A 19,159-nucleotide genomic window follows, 5' to 3' on the forward strand; every position below is an offset into this window, starting at 1 on the left:
AAAATTTGAAACTGTTCTTGTTGCAGCTAAGTGGTAAATAAGGGAAAAATAATTACAAGTTAAATGTGTGACTAGATTTTCTAAACAAAACCTAACCCAGAACCTCATTCCAGCAGTTTATATATTCATGTATACAATCTTTGTAGAGATCAAATAGCTATAATTATTTATACAACAGCTTATATATAGAAGAAAATGTAAGAGAAATGTAAAGAGTTGCGCAACAATTAAATATATCAATACTGGAAAGCCTACATGGACAATCTGCCTGTGTGTAGGCCTTGTTGCATCTAGCCGCCACCATAAAATTTAAACAGTAACACAATGTATACTGTTTGTAAACCACCACAAACCACCACCACCACCACCACCACTTAGTACCATTGTCCATTTATTTTTTGGTTCATTGTTTTTCTATAATATATTGTATTTTGACTTTGTAAATTGCTGCTAAAAATTCACAGTTATGGCCTTACTGTTACAATGATTGATTGGTTATCTTGGACTATCATTGGGAAAATGTAAGCCATAACAAACCAAGTTCCTGATAATGGAATTAACTGTCTCAACGAATTAAGTTGCAGTCTATGATTCTTTATTTTATTAAGTTCACATGTTTTTGTTCTTAATCATACTTCAGATAAGATAAAACACGTTATTGTTATATCATTCTCCTAAAGCCTACTGTTGTGTGTTTCAGAAATCGTCAACATTTTTAAACATTCTAACTTTTGTACTAATTGGACTAATACCCTCTTTCTCCACACTAGTCATTAAATATAATAGCTTTAGATTATACTAGGTAGTTCATTTTGTTCTTGTTTCCTTATAGGAATATTAATGTGTTTTTTCACACTGTATTGTTGAACTAGAAGACACAAATTAATTTGTGAGTTGATCAGATTACTATTTCTGTTGTTACACAGAAATACTATGGCATAAATTTGAATCCATTGGCATGATATTTTTAATGGTGTTTTAGTGCCCAAGAATTTTTATTTCTATTTATAGCTTGGTTATACTTACAAAGTGCAATAGCTTGAGTTTTTTAGAAGAGATAAAGGTTCACTAAATTTACACTTTTAGTATTTGAAATTCACTATAAAAAATGAAAAATATGTACAGACATGTATGTACACCAACAGTAAAAATGTAATATAATATTTAAATATAGCGTGTGTGCGTGTGCATGTGTGTGTGCGTGCGTGCGTGTGTGTGCTTGTGTGCGTGTGTGTGTGTGTGTTTACAGATAAATATATTTAAGCTTTCATGACATGTTTGTTTACGGACTGATTATTTAGAAACTTTACAGTCTTTAATTAGAATATCAAGAATGGTGTGTAAAATTTTCCTGTTCACAGGATTATGGTTGAAAGAAAAATATTTTAAAGTCGCTGATGGAAACGATTTCTTTTTAACTAAATAGTAATGAAAAGTTAACTGTAAAAATTACTTTATTTAAATTGAAATCCATTTATGCGTCACTGATAACAACAAAAACAAATGACTCATACAAGTTAAGTCTTAAAAAGTTCTGGGGTATTTGAAGAAGTCCCTCTTTGATAAAGTTTTTTAAATCATCACCATTGTTCAACTGAGGGTGTACACTTGTTCCTTCACGTAATCCCATAAGAAAAAGTCACGCACAGTTAAATCAGGAGATCTGGTTGGTCAATCCAAATAACTGACCAAGACTAATCCAAAACTGAAAAAGAGTCTTAGTAAATTCTTGAATGAAATTTATATAGTAAGGTGCAGCACCATCTTGTTGGAAAATTGCTTGCCTATATTTCTGGAACCGAAAAATAGATCAATAGACGTTGATTCAAGACGCCCTTACAGTAATTTCTTTTGATTTAATTTGTTTTTTCATCTAGAATATGAGGATTATTGGTATTGTAATAATTGATGTTATGCCTACTATCAGATTTATACTGCCGAGTGTGAGGTAGACAAAAAGAAGATGGAAGAACCAGCAGATGTGGACACAGAGATCTGGTCTCTGGTTCAAGGTCATCGGGAGGAAGTCCAGGAAGAAAACCCCTCCTCAGCAACCTGAAGATCAAGCTGGCATAAGGGAGAATAAGAAACCTCAGAAGAAGTCCCTCCGGAACTTTCTGAACACCCTTTTAATCATGCCGTAGGAAGGTTAATCCTACACCAATGTGCTGGGGGACATTGTCAGAAGGCAAAGCCTGATGAGAGGGGCGCCGGAATTAAGGGCCACAGGAAGACCTGTGCCAGCAATCTTCCTGTCGTTTTGCAGAGAAGCCGGCGCGTGAGTAAGTCCACTTTCCGCACCGACTTCAATCCATCTTGGGTGCTAACGCGACAGTCCATGTCCTCGAACCCAAGTCAACGCTGGTAGTGAGGGACCTGGACAAACTACCGAAATGGAAGTAGGCAAACGCCATCAAATCTGCCCTTGGTAATGCCATTGAAGTAGCCTAGCGTGTCAAAGGCCAATTTTCGTGGACAGAAGATGGCAATTCTTACCCTGGGTGCCAGAGATGTGGCAAAAAGTTCATGAAACCAATCGCTGCAGCGGTCCCATCAAGAGCAGTATCTGCTAAAAGTGTGGTGGCCAGGGCCACAAGGTACATGCACCGCCGCTGAGTCTGGTGTCCTGTGTTCGGAAGCCAGTTGCGACATTCCGCTAGGTCGAGTCGCTGCGGGGTGTATAAACAAGCACTCCAGAAGTCCAGTCTCAGAAGAAATGATAAGAGTTCTCAATTAAACATGCAGAGGAGCAAAACAGCAAATGATCTGCTGTACCAGTTTGCCTCTGAGCTTGGCTCTTGCTTTTCAGTGAGTAATATCAGAACCGTCGCTCCCTGCAGTGGTTCTCGGATCCTTCTGGCACTCTCCGGCAATCTGGATTCTTAACCTCTGAAAGGCACCTTTCCTGGTAACCAGCTAGAGTAACGGTTTCATTTGGGTGAGGAACGAGGGTTTCACCTTTTTCTCCTGCTAACTCACACCAAATCAACATTGCGGACTTTCATTACCGTGATTACCTTGAGGATGAGAATCAGGAACATCACCGATGGCGGACATCTTTGTGGCGATTTTAATGCCAGAGCGGTAGAGTTGGGTTCTTCTAGATAAACTCTCGAGGCCGTTACATCCTGGAAATGGCTACCAGGTCGGGACTCCATAATCCTTAACAAGGGCGGCGTTTCCACCTTCAGTCGTCCAGGGTATGGAGAGATGACACCGGACATCTTATTATCATCTGAAGGGATTGCCCACCGGATTACCGACAGAAACGTCAGTGAGAACTATTCCGCCATCGACCACCAGATCATAATTTAAGTTCCTTTCCGAACAGGTGAATCCGGATAACAATTCTGCTCCTCTGCCTCGACACTGGAATGTCTGGACAAAAACTCATTTGAGGATCTCGTCAAGAATAAGACGCTTGGTCATCATGGAAGCGCTGAAGATCTGGTCACAGCAACTATGACTCTCATCTCGTCTGCGTGTAAACAGTCCATGCCCGGTGTCTCTCGTCGACGAGTGAAGAAAGAAACCAGTCAATTGATGGATGGCTGAACTCCGGAGGAAATGTCTCCGTAGAGCTGCGCAGGGAGCCAGGAACCGATCCGACTCGTATGCCAGATCGGCTGAGCACAGGGGGGTCATGGAACCTCAAGCCATGTCTGCTGTCATCGACACTATGTTTTGCAGAAGTTTTTTTAATGCGAGAGGTGGTATGTGTGGTGGGCTTTCTCTCTCTGCTGAGATCAGCTTCGCAGGTACTCCCGAGAACATCATTGGAGTTATGGTCCAGGGAGAGGACACTTGGAACTGTGTGAAGCACTGTGGCAAGTCTGTACTCGGGGTGAAAAAAAGTAGACAAAAACCTTAGTGTCCTCGGTAATGAGGGGATTTTAGCCGGGTAGTCTATGGGACAATGAGCCTGCAGGTGTCCTGCACTATTGAGGGGACAACAAGCCTCCCACTGTACAAAAAGCATTTTAACATCCTCTCCCTAAATAAAAATAAACTACAACATTTATCGCAATAGAAAGTTAACCATAATATAATTCTATTCTTCTGTCCAGATCATCCTCAAGCAGGTTATGGGCTATTTGTAGCTTTTAGAAAATTTAATGTAATGATTTTAATAATTCTTTGCACTGAAGTTTTATCTTTCTCAATGATTTTGGTTTACTTGGTAAGCAGAGTAGAGAAGCACATACCAGTTCTTCTTTTTCCTAATCTGCAGTCCGACCGTACATTTTAGTAAGCTTTATGTTTCAAATAACAAATTCTTCCATTTAGTTATTAATGGTTTAGATGATAGTTTTCTGATTTCTGATAGTGTAACACCTTGGAAAGCAACCTGAAATTGTCTAAAATTCCTAAATATTATAAAAAGCAACGGTGCATGCACAACACTTAATACTTTTTGCTCTACTGTATATTCAATATAAACTTTATTGTAAAACTGCACTCAAAAGAATCACTTTGTAATGTTTTGTGTTAGTGTTGTCTGTTTTAATCAAACCGCTGTTAAAAATACTTTAATCAGCTGTTTTAACCCTGTTTAATTGAAAAGTATTTGCACAGAGCATTTATTGAAAAGTACTATATAGAGATAAAGAAATTGGGATTTTTTTTTTGACCACCATCACGCTTCTGTGAGAATGAGAGAGTTGTAAATTTTACAACTATTCTTGATATTCTAGTTGTAAATTTGTACAGTTTCAAAATGATAGTTTAGTAAATAAGCATGTTATGGAAGCTTAAACATGCAAACCTCTTGGTGGAGGTCACTGAATATAATATAAATATGCCATGTCCAGGCATATTCAGAGGTTTATAACATACATATATATTTTCATAGGAGACAGGAGTGCCAATGCCAGCTTCTGAGCCAGTGGATGGATCACTGATAGAGTGGATTCGGATGGGCACGACAGTGGCAACCAATGCTCTGTTGGAGCGCAAGGGTGAGAGAATGGCTCTCCTCATCACCAAGGGCTTTAAGGATGTTCTCTACATTGGAAAACCAAGCAAGGCCAAAAATATTTGATCTGGTATTAATTCTTTGTTACAATACATCTGAATTCTATCCATAGTTTTATATAGTAATTCAATAAAAATAAGTTTAGTAAAAGATGGTTGAAATGGTGGAGAGTGTTAAAAACAGGATATAAAAACGAAGTAAAAAATCCATTATGTCTAAATAAGAATAGCACATTTGTAATTAAATTAACTATTTCGTATTAACGTCTTACATTTATTAATGATTGTCCACTGTGTAAAGCAGTGCTGGAAGTTCTTTTGGTAAGGATTGCTTGTAACCTCTGTCACTTTTGGTAAGGATTGCTTATAACCTCTGTCACTTTTGGTAAGGATTGCTTGTAACCTCTGTCACTTTTGGTAAGGATTGCTTGTAACCTCTGTCACTTTTGGTAAGGATTGCTTGTAACCTCTGTCATTTTTGGTAAGGATTGCTTGTAACCTCTGTCACTTTTGGTAAGGATTGCTTGTAACCTTTTGACACTTGCTATCACTGTTAAATAGACTTGAAATTTGTTTTCTCTCATAGATGACTAGATTTGAGTGAAAAATCCACAAGGAGGTAATTTGACTAGTGATAGCAGGTGGTCCAACACATAAATTTTGTGCTTGGTAACAAAGGTCTTCGCATAAAGAACAAGTATAATTGATTGCCCTGGTGAAAGATCCATGAATAATTTTCATAAATTGTGCCATGTACCTTTGACCAATTTTCACAGACATACTCATATCATCTGCAAAAAAGCAATCTTAGTTTTTAGTAACATAATATCAGTGACTCTATAAAAGTAGATCCAGAACAAAAGTTGGACCTGTACTACTTGAGGTATAAAATATTTTATTTCTTTCATCCTTGATTTGAGGTCTCTTAACTCATTATTGTCTAAATATTTTTCAAGTATGCATTGACTGATGCCAGCTTAATTTCTAACTTTTGTCCTATCAAGGAAGGCTTTGATTAAACAATTGCCTTTATCTATATTCTGTATTTACTTGTATTTATTTCAATTTCCAATGGTAAATTAGTTTTAAAATGTTATTATAATTAGATGATAGCTATTAGAAAAAGTGATATGTGTATTTAGAATTATCTTGATATCTATATACAAAACGACAATGATTGAAAAAAAATGACAGTGTTAGCAAGGGACAATATTAAAGTAAATAAATATAAAACAATAAATAAATGAATAATAATGAACATCAATGTAATTTAGATAAAAGAGCCTTATTGGTGAAAACAAATGAGTGATGTATTTTTGACATACTCATATCATCTGCAAAAAAGCAATGTTAGTTTTTAGTAACATAATATCAGTGACTCTATAAAAGTAGATCCAGAACAAAAGTTGGACCTGTACTACTTGAGGTATAAAATATTTTATTTCTTTCATCCTTGATTTGAGGTCTCTTAACTCATTATTGTCTAAATATTTTGCAAGTATGCATTGACTGATGCCAGCTTAATTTCTAACTTTTGTCCTATCAAGGAAGGCTTTGATTAAACAATTGCCTTTATCTATATTCTGTATTTACTTGTATTTATTTCAATTTCCAATGGTAAATTAGTTTTAAAATGTTATTATAATTAGATGATAGCTATTAGAAAAAGTGATATGTGTATTTAGAATTATCTTGATATCTATATACAAAACGACAATGATTGAAAAAAATGACAGTGTTAGCAAGGGACAATATTAAAGTAAATAAATATAAAACAATAAATAAATGAATAATAATGAACATCAATGTAATTTAGATAAAAGAGCCTTATTGGTGAAACAAATGAGTGATGTATTTTTTTATATCAAAAAAGCTTATAGTGAAAAAATCAATCGCAGACGAAATCTGATTTTCGAGACAAGGAATGAAACCAGTGGAATGCTATAGTTATATAGTATGCTTTTGATACAGCAGATGAAAAATATTGTTGATCTTGTTCCAGTAGGCACCCTGAAATTATATTTAAAAGTATCTCAAGACTATAATAGAATAAATATTTATTCAGCCACAAGATATTCCACAGAACTACATAGGCAAGTCAAGATCAATATAAGTTTATCAAATATATGCGACATAGACTATAAATATTGCTCACAGTATGTCATTGTTGTCAAGTTGACAAAGTAATGAAAGGGAGAACTGACAATTCTGTGTAAGAAGGTGACATCTGCGACATCTCTTCTCACTCTCATTGGTTGCAGACACAGTTCCTTCTGGCACATAATGATAATGCCAACCTATCCTGTCACCTAAATTCTTCAAAAAATCTCCTATTTACGTCTCTAGCCTCTAGCAGCCTGCAATGTGTAGAGACCAAAACAGACATGTACTCATCACTTTCACAAGGACTTTTAGAGTGTGATAATATTGTTGACTTCTGTGGTTGATTGAGGGATGATGCCAAATAGTTCATTACCAGATGTAGTTATACTACAACTGTATTTGCCAAAGTATAAGTTGTGATTACAAGTGAGCAATGGATTTCTGGGAATCTTTTCATCATTACAAAAAATAATGAAATAACAAAGGTGCATGAAAGTGGTGGAAGGTTACAACAGCACATTATGTTTTCTACACAATCAATCAAATCTGTTATGATAGATTTATTTGTCTCAATATTGAAGCTCAATATACAAGCTGGAAATCATTTGCTCATTTGAAGGTGCTGTTTAAATATTTCTGATTATAGTTCAGTAATGACATTATGCAAAACACAACTAATTAGCTATAGTTCATTCCAATACAGACCTTTCAATTGAAGACGACTTGTTAAAACATATTGATCAAGAGGCATTTTCAAGTTTAAGCTCGGATACTAACCAAGTACATGTAGTCTTTGTAAAATGTGCTTTACAAATCTATTCTAATAATAGAATACAAATATATTTTTACAAAAATTGTTATGATCAATTGTCTTGTTTTTAAATGCTTACATTAATATCTTTTTGGTAAATAATATAAAAAAATTCACTTGAAATTAAGAAAAATGATGAAGCATACCAATTTGGATATAATTTCAGGCTAAATGTGTTTCCAAGTATGGAATAAACTTTTGTTTATCATTATTTTATAAAACTGTATAAGAATAAATGCCATGATCATGGAAATGAAGTGTGAATATAAGTAAGGTTAGAACTAATTAACTGATGTGTGACGTAGGAGATAGTGACACCTGGAGTGCTGTATGAGGAGGTGGTGGAGGTGGACTGCAGGGTGGTGCCAGCTATGGACGGGCGGTGCAGTCTGACTCACCAGTACCAGCGAGTGGAGGGCAAGACAGGGGAGCCACTGTACATCCACGACGGCCACTAGACTCAGCAAGCTTACTCTCTCAGCTCACTGACCTCAAGGCTCGAGGCATCAACAGCGTAGCCGTTGTTCTCATGCACTCTTACACGTTAGTCTCATATTTATAAGTTTGTATTTTAAATAACGCTCTTAAGAGAGACCATATTTTTGGTTAGTTGAGTGACTAGTAAAAGAATAATTTTTCCTTTTGTATAAATTGTAAAATTATGGATAAAGATACATCAACAATCATAACCAAATGCTGACAATTTCATTAACATCTTTACTAAGAAACGACTCATGTAACGACTTTAGGACAGTGGAAATAGCAGTGATGGACGTCCGTCACAGTCAATGTGTTAAACTTATGGGCATTATGTTTTCATGATATAATTCAATTTCTTAAAAATACATTTATATCTTACAATTTTTATAAGTAAAATTATTGGTTTTATTTTTTTAGTTTTTGTTGTTAATTTAATAGTATAGAGATGGCCAATGTTAAAATTTGTGTATGTTATAAACAAAATGCTAAAATTATATTGTATTTAATCATTTTCATTATGATGTATGTCTTTGTTATAAAATAATATCAAAGACAGACCAAGAACAAATTGGCTTTAATTAGTTGTCTAAACTGTAATGTGATTGCAGTGTCAGGGACGTGTTTTAAAGTAAGGGCCATTAATAGTTCACTGTAGTACCTACAAATGTAACTGTTTAGAATTATTGAATACCCTGCAGCCTGTGAAATTCTGTCAGTAATATGTTTTCTGACTGCAAAAAACGTGCAAAAATTCACTTTGTCAAGCTTGCTGTGTCTTTTGTTTTGTTTGCTTGGTGGAGCTTGGTTATGGTTGTGCAGTAGGCTTCTGCATTAATTCTTGTTCCTCGTGGTACAAATTCCACCAGCAAAAATCTGTTGGCATGATCTTTTGCTGTGACAGTATTTGTTTGGCCTTGACTTTGACAGGAGAAAATGTGTGACATTCTATAGATAAGAATTTGTCAGGTATTCCATATAAAGGATGGTTATTGTGAATCGTCTGTCCTCACGAATTTTTATGTCCACTTGCTGTCACCAAGTCTTCTGAGACCACAAACTGTCGACCTGAATGTTCTTTGTCATGAATATTTATACAGCCATCTTTAATCTCTCTTACCCATTTTCGAACTTTACCTTCACTCATTACTGTATCTCTGTACACTTCTTAAAGCTGAAGATGAATGTCAGCAGTCGATATGTTTCCTGTGGTCAAAATCATATCACTGGCCGAATTGTAAAGACTATGTGCGATTCAATAATCTTAAACTTAATAAATACACACAATGATGTTTAAGCGTTAGGTACGGAGCTGCAACTGACACATGTGTTCGCAAAGAATTCCAGGATCTGGTATGCATGCCTTGTTGTATCAGTCACACAAACTACGAGACTTTAGAGAGAAACGGCCCTTACTTAAAAAATTTCCCTTGTATAAACATACATCCTCTGATATTACATGAAATAATTTCCAAATAAATATTTGTTGGAAGTTGAAAAATACTTGACACTAGCAATTATGCATTAAAAAAGTAATATAGGCAATAAACTAATTTCTATAATTCACTATCATATCTAGTTATATTTTGGTAAAACCTGACTGGTAAATACATTTTTATATAAGTTTAGTAAAACTATATTAATTAAACTGAATGTAATGATGGATTTCAGATATGTAGAGGATGAGTTGTTGGTGGGAAAGTTGGCGGAGAAGGCAGGGTTTGATCATGTCTCTCTCTCACACCAAGTCATGCCTATGTTGGCGCATTGGTGGCCAGAGGTTTCACAGCCTGTGCTGACGCTTACCTCACACCTCATATCAAGAAATACGTCCAGGTAGTGTCTCACTTGCTTGATTGATATCTAATTGATTTTGTTTTTACAAGTCTGAAAATCGTAACATTGATTCTCCTTTTCCCCATGGCCTTTCAAAATTCAAATGTTATCTTTAGATCTGCATCATGTCAATTGTTCAACATGGCCACCCATCTTCAGCAATTTGCAAGCTTATTTTAGAAAAAAACCACCATGCATACAACATTTGCTTTAATTGTACATTGTTGAACATAGATTTTTTTTAAAGAAATGTAGATCAGGGTTATGTAAATAAAAAAAGGAACTGTACAAAATTTTTTACATAATTCTTCTTCCTAGAATTTTTTTTTATTATCATAAATATTGTGAAGAACCAACATCAAAAATGTACAAAAGTAATGTGAATATGTGGAAGAAAATCTGTAATAGACATACTTTTTTTTAAATTTGTTCAACACCAAAATTTTCGGGTAAACTATTAGTATTCTTTGTTCTCAATATACGAGTAATTATCCTAATACTGTAAAACTAATCTCTTCTGTACAGTAATTTAAATGTACTATTGCAAAAATATTTATTTATTTGCAATAATAAATACATTTTTTCTTTTTCTAGATGATCAAAATAAGAATTTATATGTAATCAAATACTTTTTTTTACTAAAATATTTCAGATCATCTGTAATATGGACAGTTTTACTGAAGTATTCTATAGCATTCATAATTATATCTCATTACTATTTATGCTCTTAGAATTTATATATATATATATATATATATATATATATATATTTATATATATATATATATATATATATATATATATATAAATTCTTTTATTTATATTTAAATAAAAAATATAAAATTTATTTATATGGCAATAGTCAGGCCATATATATATATATATATATATATATATATATATATTATATATATATGTATATATATATATATATATATATATATATATATATATATATACCAGGCTACATGTCAATATGTAGTCTGAGATGATAATGACATGTTAAATGAAGTGCTACATATGTCTACGTAATTACCTTTACTGTTATCACAAAACTATGTTTAAGTGCCATAGTTTATATTTTTAGATGGGATCTATTTCTTTTTATTCATATCTTACCAATCCTACTGTGAAGCATGTGTTACAGTGAGAAATCTAGACAGCCAGATGTTACTCATCATATGCTCACTGTAATAATATAAGAATAACTGCTCTATGTTTATTTATATGTTTTATGAACGCTTATGTAATCTCTAATTAATAGGTATTTTTATTCATGTCTTTTTTTGTTATTTAGTAATTGTGTTATGCTTTTCTTGTGAGAATGGATTTATAAACCTGCAGCATTTTTAGTTTAATGTTGTTTCTTACAAATAAATACATATCTATTTTACTGGCCTATTGCCGATACATGTACAAGTTATGTGGTCCACATTTGGTGTCATACAATATATCTGGTAATGTTTTAACCCTTTGAGGTAGAGTTACAGTCCTAGAGTTACATGAGCCAGTTCAAGACTGATTGTCGATAGACATGCTCAATATGTTGTCCACATTTGGTGTCATACAATATATCTGGTAATGTTTTAACCCTTTGTGGTAGAGTTACAGTCCTAGAGTTACATGAGCCAGTTCAAGACTGATTGTCGATAGACATGCTCAATATGTTGTCCACATTTGGGTGTGATACAATATATCTGGTAATGTTTTAACCCTTTGTGGTAGAGTTACAGTGCTAGAGTTACATGAGCCAGTTCAAGACTGATTGTCAATAGACATGCTCAATATGTTGTCCACATTTGGTGTGATACAATATATATGGTAATAGTTTAACCCTTTGAGGTACACACACACTACTATTTGAGGTGTCAAAGAGTCACATGATGCCAGTCAAGACTGATTGTCGATAGACATGCTCGATATGTTGTCCACATTTGGTGTGATACAATATATATGGTAATATTTTAACCCTTTGAGGTAGAGTTACAGTCCTAGAGTTACATGAGCCAGTTCAAGACTGATTGTCGATAGACATGCTCGATATGTTGTCCACATTTGGTGTGATACAATATATCTGGTAATGTTTTAACCCTTTGAGGTAGAGTTACAGTCCTAGAGTTACATGAGCCAGTTCAAGACTGATTGTCGATAGACATGCTCGATATGTTGTCCACATTTGTGTGTGATACAATATATATGGTAATAGTTTAAAACCAACCCTTGTGAGGTACACACACACACTACTATTTGAGGTGTCAAAGAGTCACATGATGCCAGTCAAGACTGATTGTCGATAGACATGCTCGATATGTTGTCCACATTTGGTTGTGATACTACAAATATATATGGTAATATTTTAACCCTTTGAGGTAGAGTTACAGCTCCTAGAGTTACATGAGCCAGTGTTCCATATTGATTGTCGATAGACATGATCGATATGTTGTCCACATTTTTGGTGTGATACAATATATCTGGTAATGTTTTAACCCTTTGTGGTAGAGTTACAGTCCTAGAGTTACATGGGCCAGTTTAAGACTGATTGTCGATAGACATGCTCGATATGTTGTCCACATTTGGTGTGATTACAATATATATGGTAATAGTTTAACCCTTTGAGGTACACACACACTACTATTTGAGGTTGTCCTAGAGTCAACATGATGCCAGTCAAAACTGATTGTCGATAGACCATGCTCGATAAGTTGTCCACATTTGGTGTGATACAATATATATATGGTTATATTTTAACCCTTTGAGGTACACACACAACTACTATTTGAGGTTGTCCTAGTGTCACATGATACCAGTCAAGACTGATTGTCGTATAGACATGGCTCGATATGTTGTCCACATTTGGTGTGATACAATATATATATGGTTATATTTTAACCCTTTGAGGTACACACACACTACTAATTGAGGTGTCCTAGAGGTCCACATGATGCCAGTCAAAACTGAGTGGTCGATCGACCATGCTCGATTAAGTTGTCCACATTTGGTGTGATACAATATATATATGGTTATATTTTAACCCTTTGAGGTACACAACACACTACTATTTTGAGGTGTCCTAGTGTCACATGATACCAGTCAAGACTGATTGTCGATAGACATGCTCGATTATGTTGTCCACATTTGGTGTGATACAATATATATATGGTTATAGTTTTAACCCTTTGAGGTACACCACACACTACTAATTGAGGTGTCCTAGAGTCACATGATTACCAGTCAAGACTGATTGTCGATAGACAATGCTCAATATGTTGTCCCACATTTGGTGTGATACAATTATATATATATGGTTATATTTTAACCCTTTGAGGTACACACACACTACTATTTGAGGTGTCCTAGAGTCACATGATACCAGTCAAGACTGATTGCCGATAAACGTGCTTGTTATGTAGTTCCACATTTGAACCTAGTACTTGTTTTATTTAAGTTGCTGAATTTCCACTAGATATCAATCAAGTATCCTTTCGAAGTATTTATGCAACTACTAACCAAAATAATATCTCAGATTGGCTAGCTTAATTGTTTATTTTAAGAAGATTTTGTATACAAAATCAGCCTATGCAATTGCCCTCATGGTAGCACTTGCCAAACATTTCTGCATAACTTCACCAAACATGACCAGCCCAGAGCTCAAAATCTACTACCCGTTCCAAAGTTTATACATATGCCTTTATAATACGGCTTTAAAAAATAATAACTGTACCAAAATAGCCCAAAAAAACTGAAAACTTGTATCAAAAATTAATCTTATAAATATCTCGGATTAGTTCGTTTGCCAACTTAGCACTGCCAAAGTAATATATTGTAGTTGTAACAAAGTCTAACTTATATCATCTAACTGAGCTGGAAGGGACTATTTCGTTGTGTTTGGTTTTCACTGTCCTCACTTTTTCACAGTTTGTTTTCATTGCATATAATAATGAAACATGAAAATTACATTAGTCTGAAATTGACAATATGTTGTTTAGTGATTGTGAATATAATTAAAGTAATAGCGATATGATGAAACAGTCAATGGTTGGTGTACTTGCCCTTGCAACTTGAAATTGTTTGAAGGTCATGGAATTATTATAATAGAGTAATAAATACCTGTGTTTAACAACATCTGTATACAGTAAAAGTTAAATTAGTAATAATATTTGTTCAATGCAAAACAACATGTTTCTGTGGAAAATTGTATTGTTTAAAATTTAAAAACAATTACTTATGAGAGTTAACATTATAACAACAAAAATAAAATTATTATTTAAAATGCCATCTTTTACAAAAAGTTAATATATTACTATTTACTGTCTAAAATTACAACTCAGTTTTATTAATTGTTAGGGCTTTGCCTCTGGATTCAAAGATAATTTGAAAGGCGTCAATGTTTTGTTTATGCAAAGTGATGGAGGTCTCACACCAATGGATTTGTAAGTATTCTCTATAATAAATACATTTGAATATGTGAAAGGCTATAATACTACTTCTAATCTACTCATATTGTCATTTTAGTATAATATGGTGAAGGTTGGTTGAACGATCAGGTTTGAATCAAAATATTGTTTAAAGTTCTACCAATTCACTAAAGTTTTTTGCATTCAAATTTTTTTTTATAATTAAAAAAAATAATAATGCATACTTTCTGGTTTACATTCTTAATTTTATAATTTTCTTAGCTCTGTTATAGTTTAAGGTTTAAATGTAACAATTGATCTAATTTGAACCTTTTTTTATAGTATAGGAGCTAGCAACGTTTTCTAGAGATAATTTCAGGTCAGCTGATTTTTTTGATATTACTGTCTTTCTTGCTCTTTCGGTTAGAGTCGGGCTAGGCTATCTGGCTGGCGGTAGTGTGGTTGCGTTTATTAAATGCGCATCTTGCCTGCACAGGTAAAAATCCTGGAGTTTAAAAGAATTTTATTATGCGTAATTTTAATTTTTTTCCCTTTAGATAGATTCTACCAGACATTATTTTTTTATTGCCAGACATTTTTACTGTTGTTAATTATGTGCCATACGCGAAATTTTATTTTTTTTTATAAAAAATTCAAAGTATTTTAGAATGTCTGGTTATTTTTATATTATGTTATTTAAACCTAAAATAATCTAAAATTAATTTGGCCAGACGTTAATTCGATTGTTAAATATTAAATATATATAAAAATGTAATGTAAAAGTATTGCGGTATGATGCTTGTGGTTGGAGAGAGACAGTTTGAAGTGCAAGAGAGAGACAGAAAGCGACGGCAGCGCTTCGGCATATGGACAACAATACATGGCGTCAGTCTAAAGTCACATGTTTTGTGTTGTTGTTTGTTTTATTTATGATGTTTATTTATTAACTTCGCTACAATGGCCAGTGGTACAATGAAATGTTGTTTTCTGTAAAGGACATAAAGGTAAAATAATTTCTGTTTTCGTGATTGATAAATTGAAGAAGTGCCAGGAAGTTTTGAATATACGTTTGAAATATAAATTAAGTACAGTGACATTGAAACTGCCTACTGAAATAAAATGAGACAGATGGATACCACAGACAATGTTATAGCAGTTTTACAGCTTTAATGGCAAAATACCGTTGATTTATCAACTGAAATAGATAGTACCAGTAAATCTATTCCACATAATTTGTCATCAAACACTCCAGCAAATATCAGTGATACTATTACGAGTAACACACAAAACAGTGAAATAGTAAGTGAGATTGCTGCTTCAAGTTTAATTCATCAGACAACATCCCATGATTTTGACTTGAGTTTAAAATAAAAAAATAATACCGGAAGATGCTCGTGAAAATGTAAATAATCATTGTATGTCAGGACATCCTAACCCAAGTTTTTAACGATGAGGTACTTTCAGAGGATGCAGCTGTAAGTTTAGATAGTCAGAGAATGCTTGGAGATATTGCTTCCAGCTCTCTTAGCAATTTGAGTATCAACGAAAATAACGTTTGTGGATGATTATCCTGACGCAAATATTGAATGTGTTGAGGCAGGTCGACAATTCAAAAATGTTTGTTTTTATTGTGAGAAAAGATCGTAAACAAAATAAAGGAAAACAACAAAATCTTCATTCATCAAATGATGCAAAACTTTATCAAAAAATTACTGAGTGGATGGAGAAACTTAATAATGATGTGTTGTTACAAAAAATTAACGATTTAAAATCTACAAATAGACCAATTTTTTATCATCATTCGTGTGAACTAAATTATTTAAAATGAGTATAATAAAGTAGTTTCAGACATTCCATATACTTCTTGGCATAAAAATCGTAATATCCATAAAGAAATTTTCAATCATATTGTATCAGCAAATAAACGAAGAGGTTTTAATGAAAAAAAATTGTGTATCGCTATCATCTCTTTGTGATATGTACAAATAATGAGTTGAATTATGAGGAGAAAATTTCAGCCTCAGACAGATATAAGTTTAATAACTAATCATTATCTGGAAGAAAAAAATACAAAAATATTTCAAGAAAAATATTAAAATTATATTGAAGCAAAAGAAAAAAATTATTATTCATAAGGATTGTAGTTTATTAGAAGATGATCTAACAAAACTTGAAGAAAACGACCTTATTGATAAAGTCGCGTTAATATTACGAAATACAATTTTGAAAATTGAAAAAATCAAAATTACCATCAAAAATTAAAACAAATGACTTGATTACTGGTGAATGCGTGATTCCTGATAAATTAGATCGATTCTTCAAAGCATTTATTGGAGGTAAAGATATTAGACGCAGAGATGGTTTAAATTGTAGTAGATTGAGTTCTTCCAATGGCTGCTGATGCAATTTTTTTTGTGTTAGTAATGGTACCGTTAAACCATCCAAACATATTACTCTTGGCATGACTATAAAAAGTCTCACAAGTAGTAAGAAAATAATAAATATTTTTAAATAGATTTGGACATTGCTGTAACTATACTACTCTAGAAGAATTGGAAACAGAAGCAACTATCTCATCAGTACATCGAACACAAAGTTTGTCCTCCAGACAATCATTTTAAATCCCTCACTATGTACTGGTGTAGCATTTTGATAATTTTGATAGATACGTTGATACCTTGAATGGAAAAGAAACTTTGCATGATATCTGTGGGAATCATATACCAAAACATTGATAATAGATCACATGCTCAACTAAATCAAGCTAATGATAATTCAGAAGATTTATTACCAACCAGAACCATCACAAAAAAGAAAACGATCGTTGACAGACTTCACTCCCGACATAATTCCTTATGGTAAGCGATTAAAGATGGCAGGTCGCTTAACACCGGTCGAAATTGATCGATCATCACCATCACCTGAAAATGTTTCATCTTTACAAACCATTGATCTGTTACATTTGCTATCATATGTTTTTCGTGTGCCAAATACACCATCTTGGGACAGGATTTAATGGCAGAATGATAGAAGACAATACTCCAAAACAGAAAAGTATCATATCTTACTTCTATTAATTTATCAACCAACAAATGTATCAGTGGGTCGTGTTTACAATGGAACAAGCACAAACAGTTGGTAAAGAATGTGGTCAAACTTATGTACAGGTCACATACGATTTAGCAATTGCTAAAATAGCTTATAAAAATTCAAGCAACAGAAGGTCTCAAGTTTAGTAATCTGTTTATACATCTTTGGATCGTTTCATTTAATGATGGCTTTTTTTAAAGCTGTCGGTACTTTCATCAATGAGTGTGGATTATCCCACATGATGATTGAGAGTAAAATCATTGCTTCAGGGTCTGTAAATGGAATAATTGAGGGTAAACACTTTAATCGTTGCAAACGTCTACATCCGTTGATGGCATTAAGCTTACAGATGTTACATTTTGATCAATTTTTGAAAAGTAAGAATGCTGAATATGATTTTGTAAAAGGACAAATTTATGAAGATCTTTTAGAATATCAGGAGAAAAAATTTTCCTTCTCATCATCAACGGACACTGATTTATTACCTAATGAAATGTTATCGCAACTGCTCAATTCATACAAGAAATACGTAGCAAAGACCAGGCAAGGTACCCATGGAAAAACAGCACAGTTCTACATGATCTACATTCAGTTGATTAGTTATTACATAAATCTTTCGAGAAGTATACGTGATGGGTGACTTTCAAATGTTTACGCACGTAATTCCAAAAATGACGAACTTGTTTTTATTGTAAATCAACCTAACTACGCTCATTATTGTGTAAAAATATTCGGATTATTTAAATAATGTTGATAAAATCCACCTGGACTACAAGATGATTTTAATAAAGGATGTTTTGGAGTCAAAAGAACTGATAAGCCATTTTCACGAATACCAATAGATCTTACACTGGAGCAAACGATAAATGCCGATGCAGCTAAACGACTGAGCGGAATTGCTCACTTTACTAATTCTTTAGCTGCACGTCAACGCTGGACCATAAGTCACAGCATAAAGAGCAGCGTTAATATCACATGTCTTGGATGTTTGTGGCTTAAGATACTTACAAGATGTACGGCAGAATTACAACCGAACAGAATTAAAATCTATGGAAAACAAATTGCTGATTTTATTGAAATTCTCGATAAAAATTGCAATTCATTTGATCCAAAATTAGACAAAGAAAATCTATACAACATTGCTACTTCAAAGCCTGCTTCTCCTGACGTTACTGATTTTTTACTAAATATTGAAGAGAATGGTGAGACTCTAAGAAAACAATTTATCAGTGAATGCATTGAAGATGGGAATAGATTTGATAAACCAATAACAAAAAATAAAGTTTTTAATTTTGCTGAGGTGCCGAAGAAAAAAGAAGTTGACTTTAGGAAATAAAGTCGTTGAGTTGCGAATGCAAAGAGATCTATTTGGTAGAATGCTGGGGATTTCTCTGGCTCACAAGGTTCACATTGAGAAGGTTTTGACATTCCCACTCACCCCTATGCCAACATCAATGTGTCACCCAGATGGTTC

General features: G+C 33.6%; 1 protein-coding gene across 1 annotated transcript; it reads left to right on the forward strand.

Annotated features, from left to right (window-relative positions):
* Window positions 1-5,000: 5,000 nt before the first annotated feature.
* LOC124361521 (5-oxoprolinase-like) lies at window positions 5,001-14,670 on the forward strand. Its single transcript, XM_046815576.1, has 4 exons — window positions 5,001-5,045; window positions 8,194-8,431; window positions 10,037-10,201; window positions 14,546-14,670. The coding sequence occupies exons 2-4, from the start codon at window positions 8,418-8,420 to the stop codon at window positions 14,574-14,576; spliced, it is 210 nt and encodes a 69-aa protein (XP_046671532.1). The 5' UTR covers window positions 5,001-5,045; window positions 8,194-8,417; the 3' UTR covers window positions 14,577-14,670.
* Window positions 14,671-19,159: the final 4,489 nt, after the last annotated feature.

Source organism: Homalodisca vitripennis, chromosome 4 (assembly GCF_021130785.1).
Source record: "Homalodisca vitripennis isolate AUS2020 chromosome 4, UT_GWSS_2.1, whole genome shotgun sequence".
Classification (NCBI taxonomy): Eukaryota; Metazoa; Arthropoda; class Insecta; order Hemiptera; family Cicadellidae; genus Homalodisca; species Homalodisca vitripennis.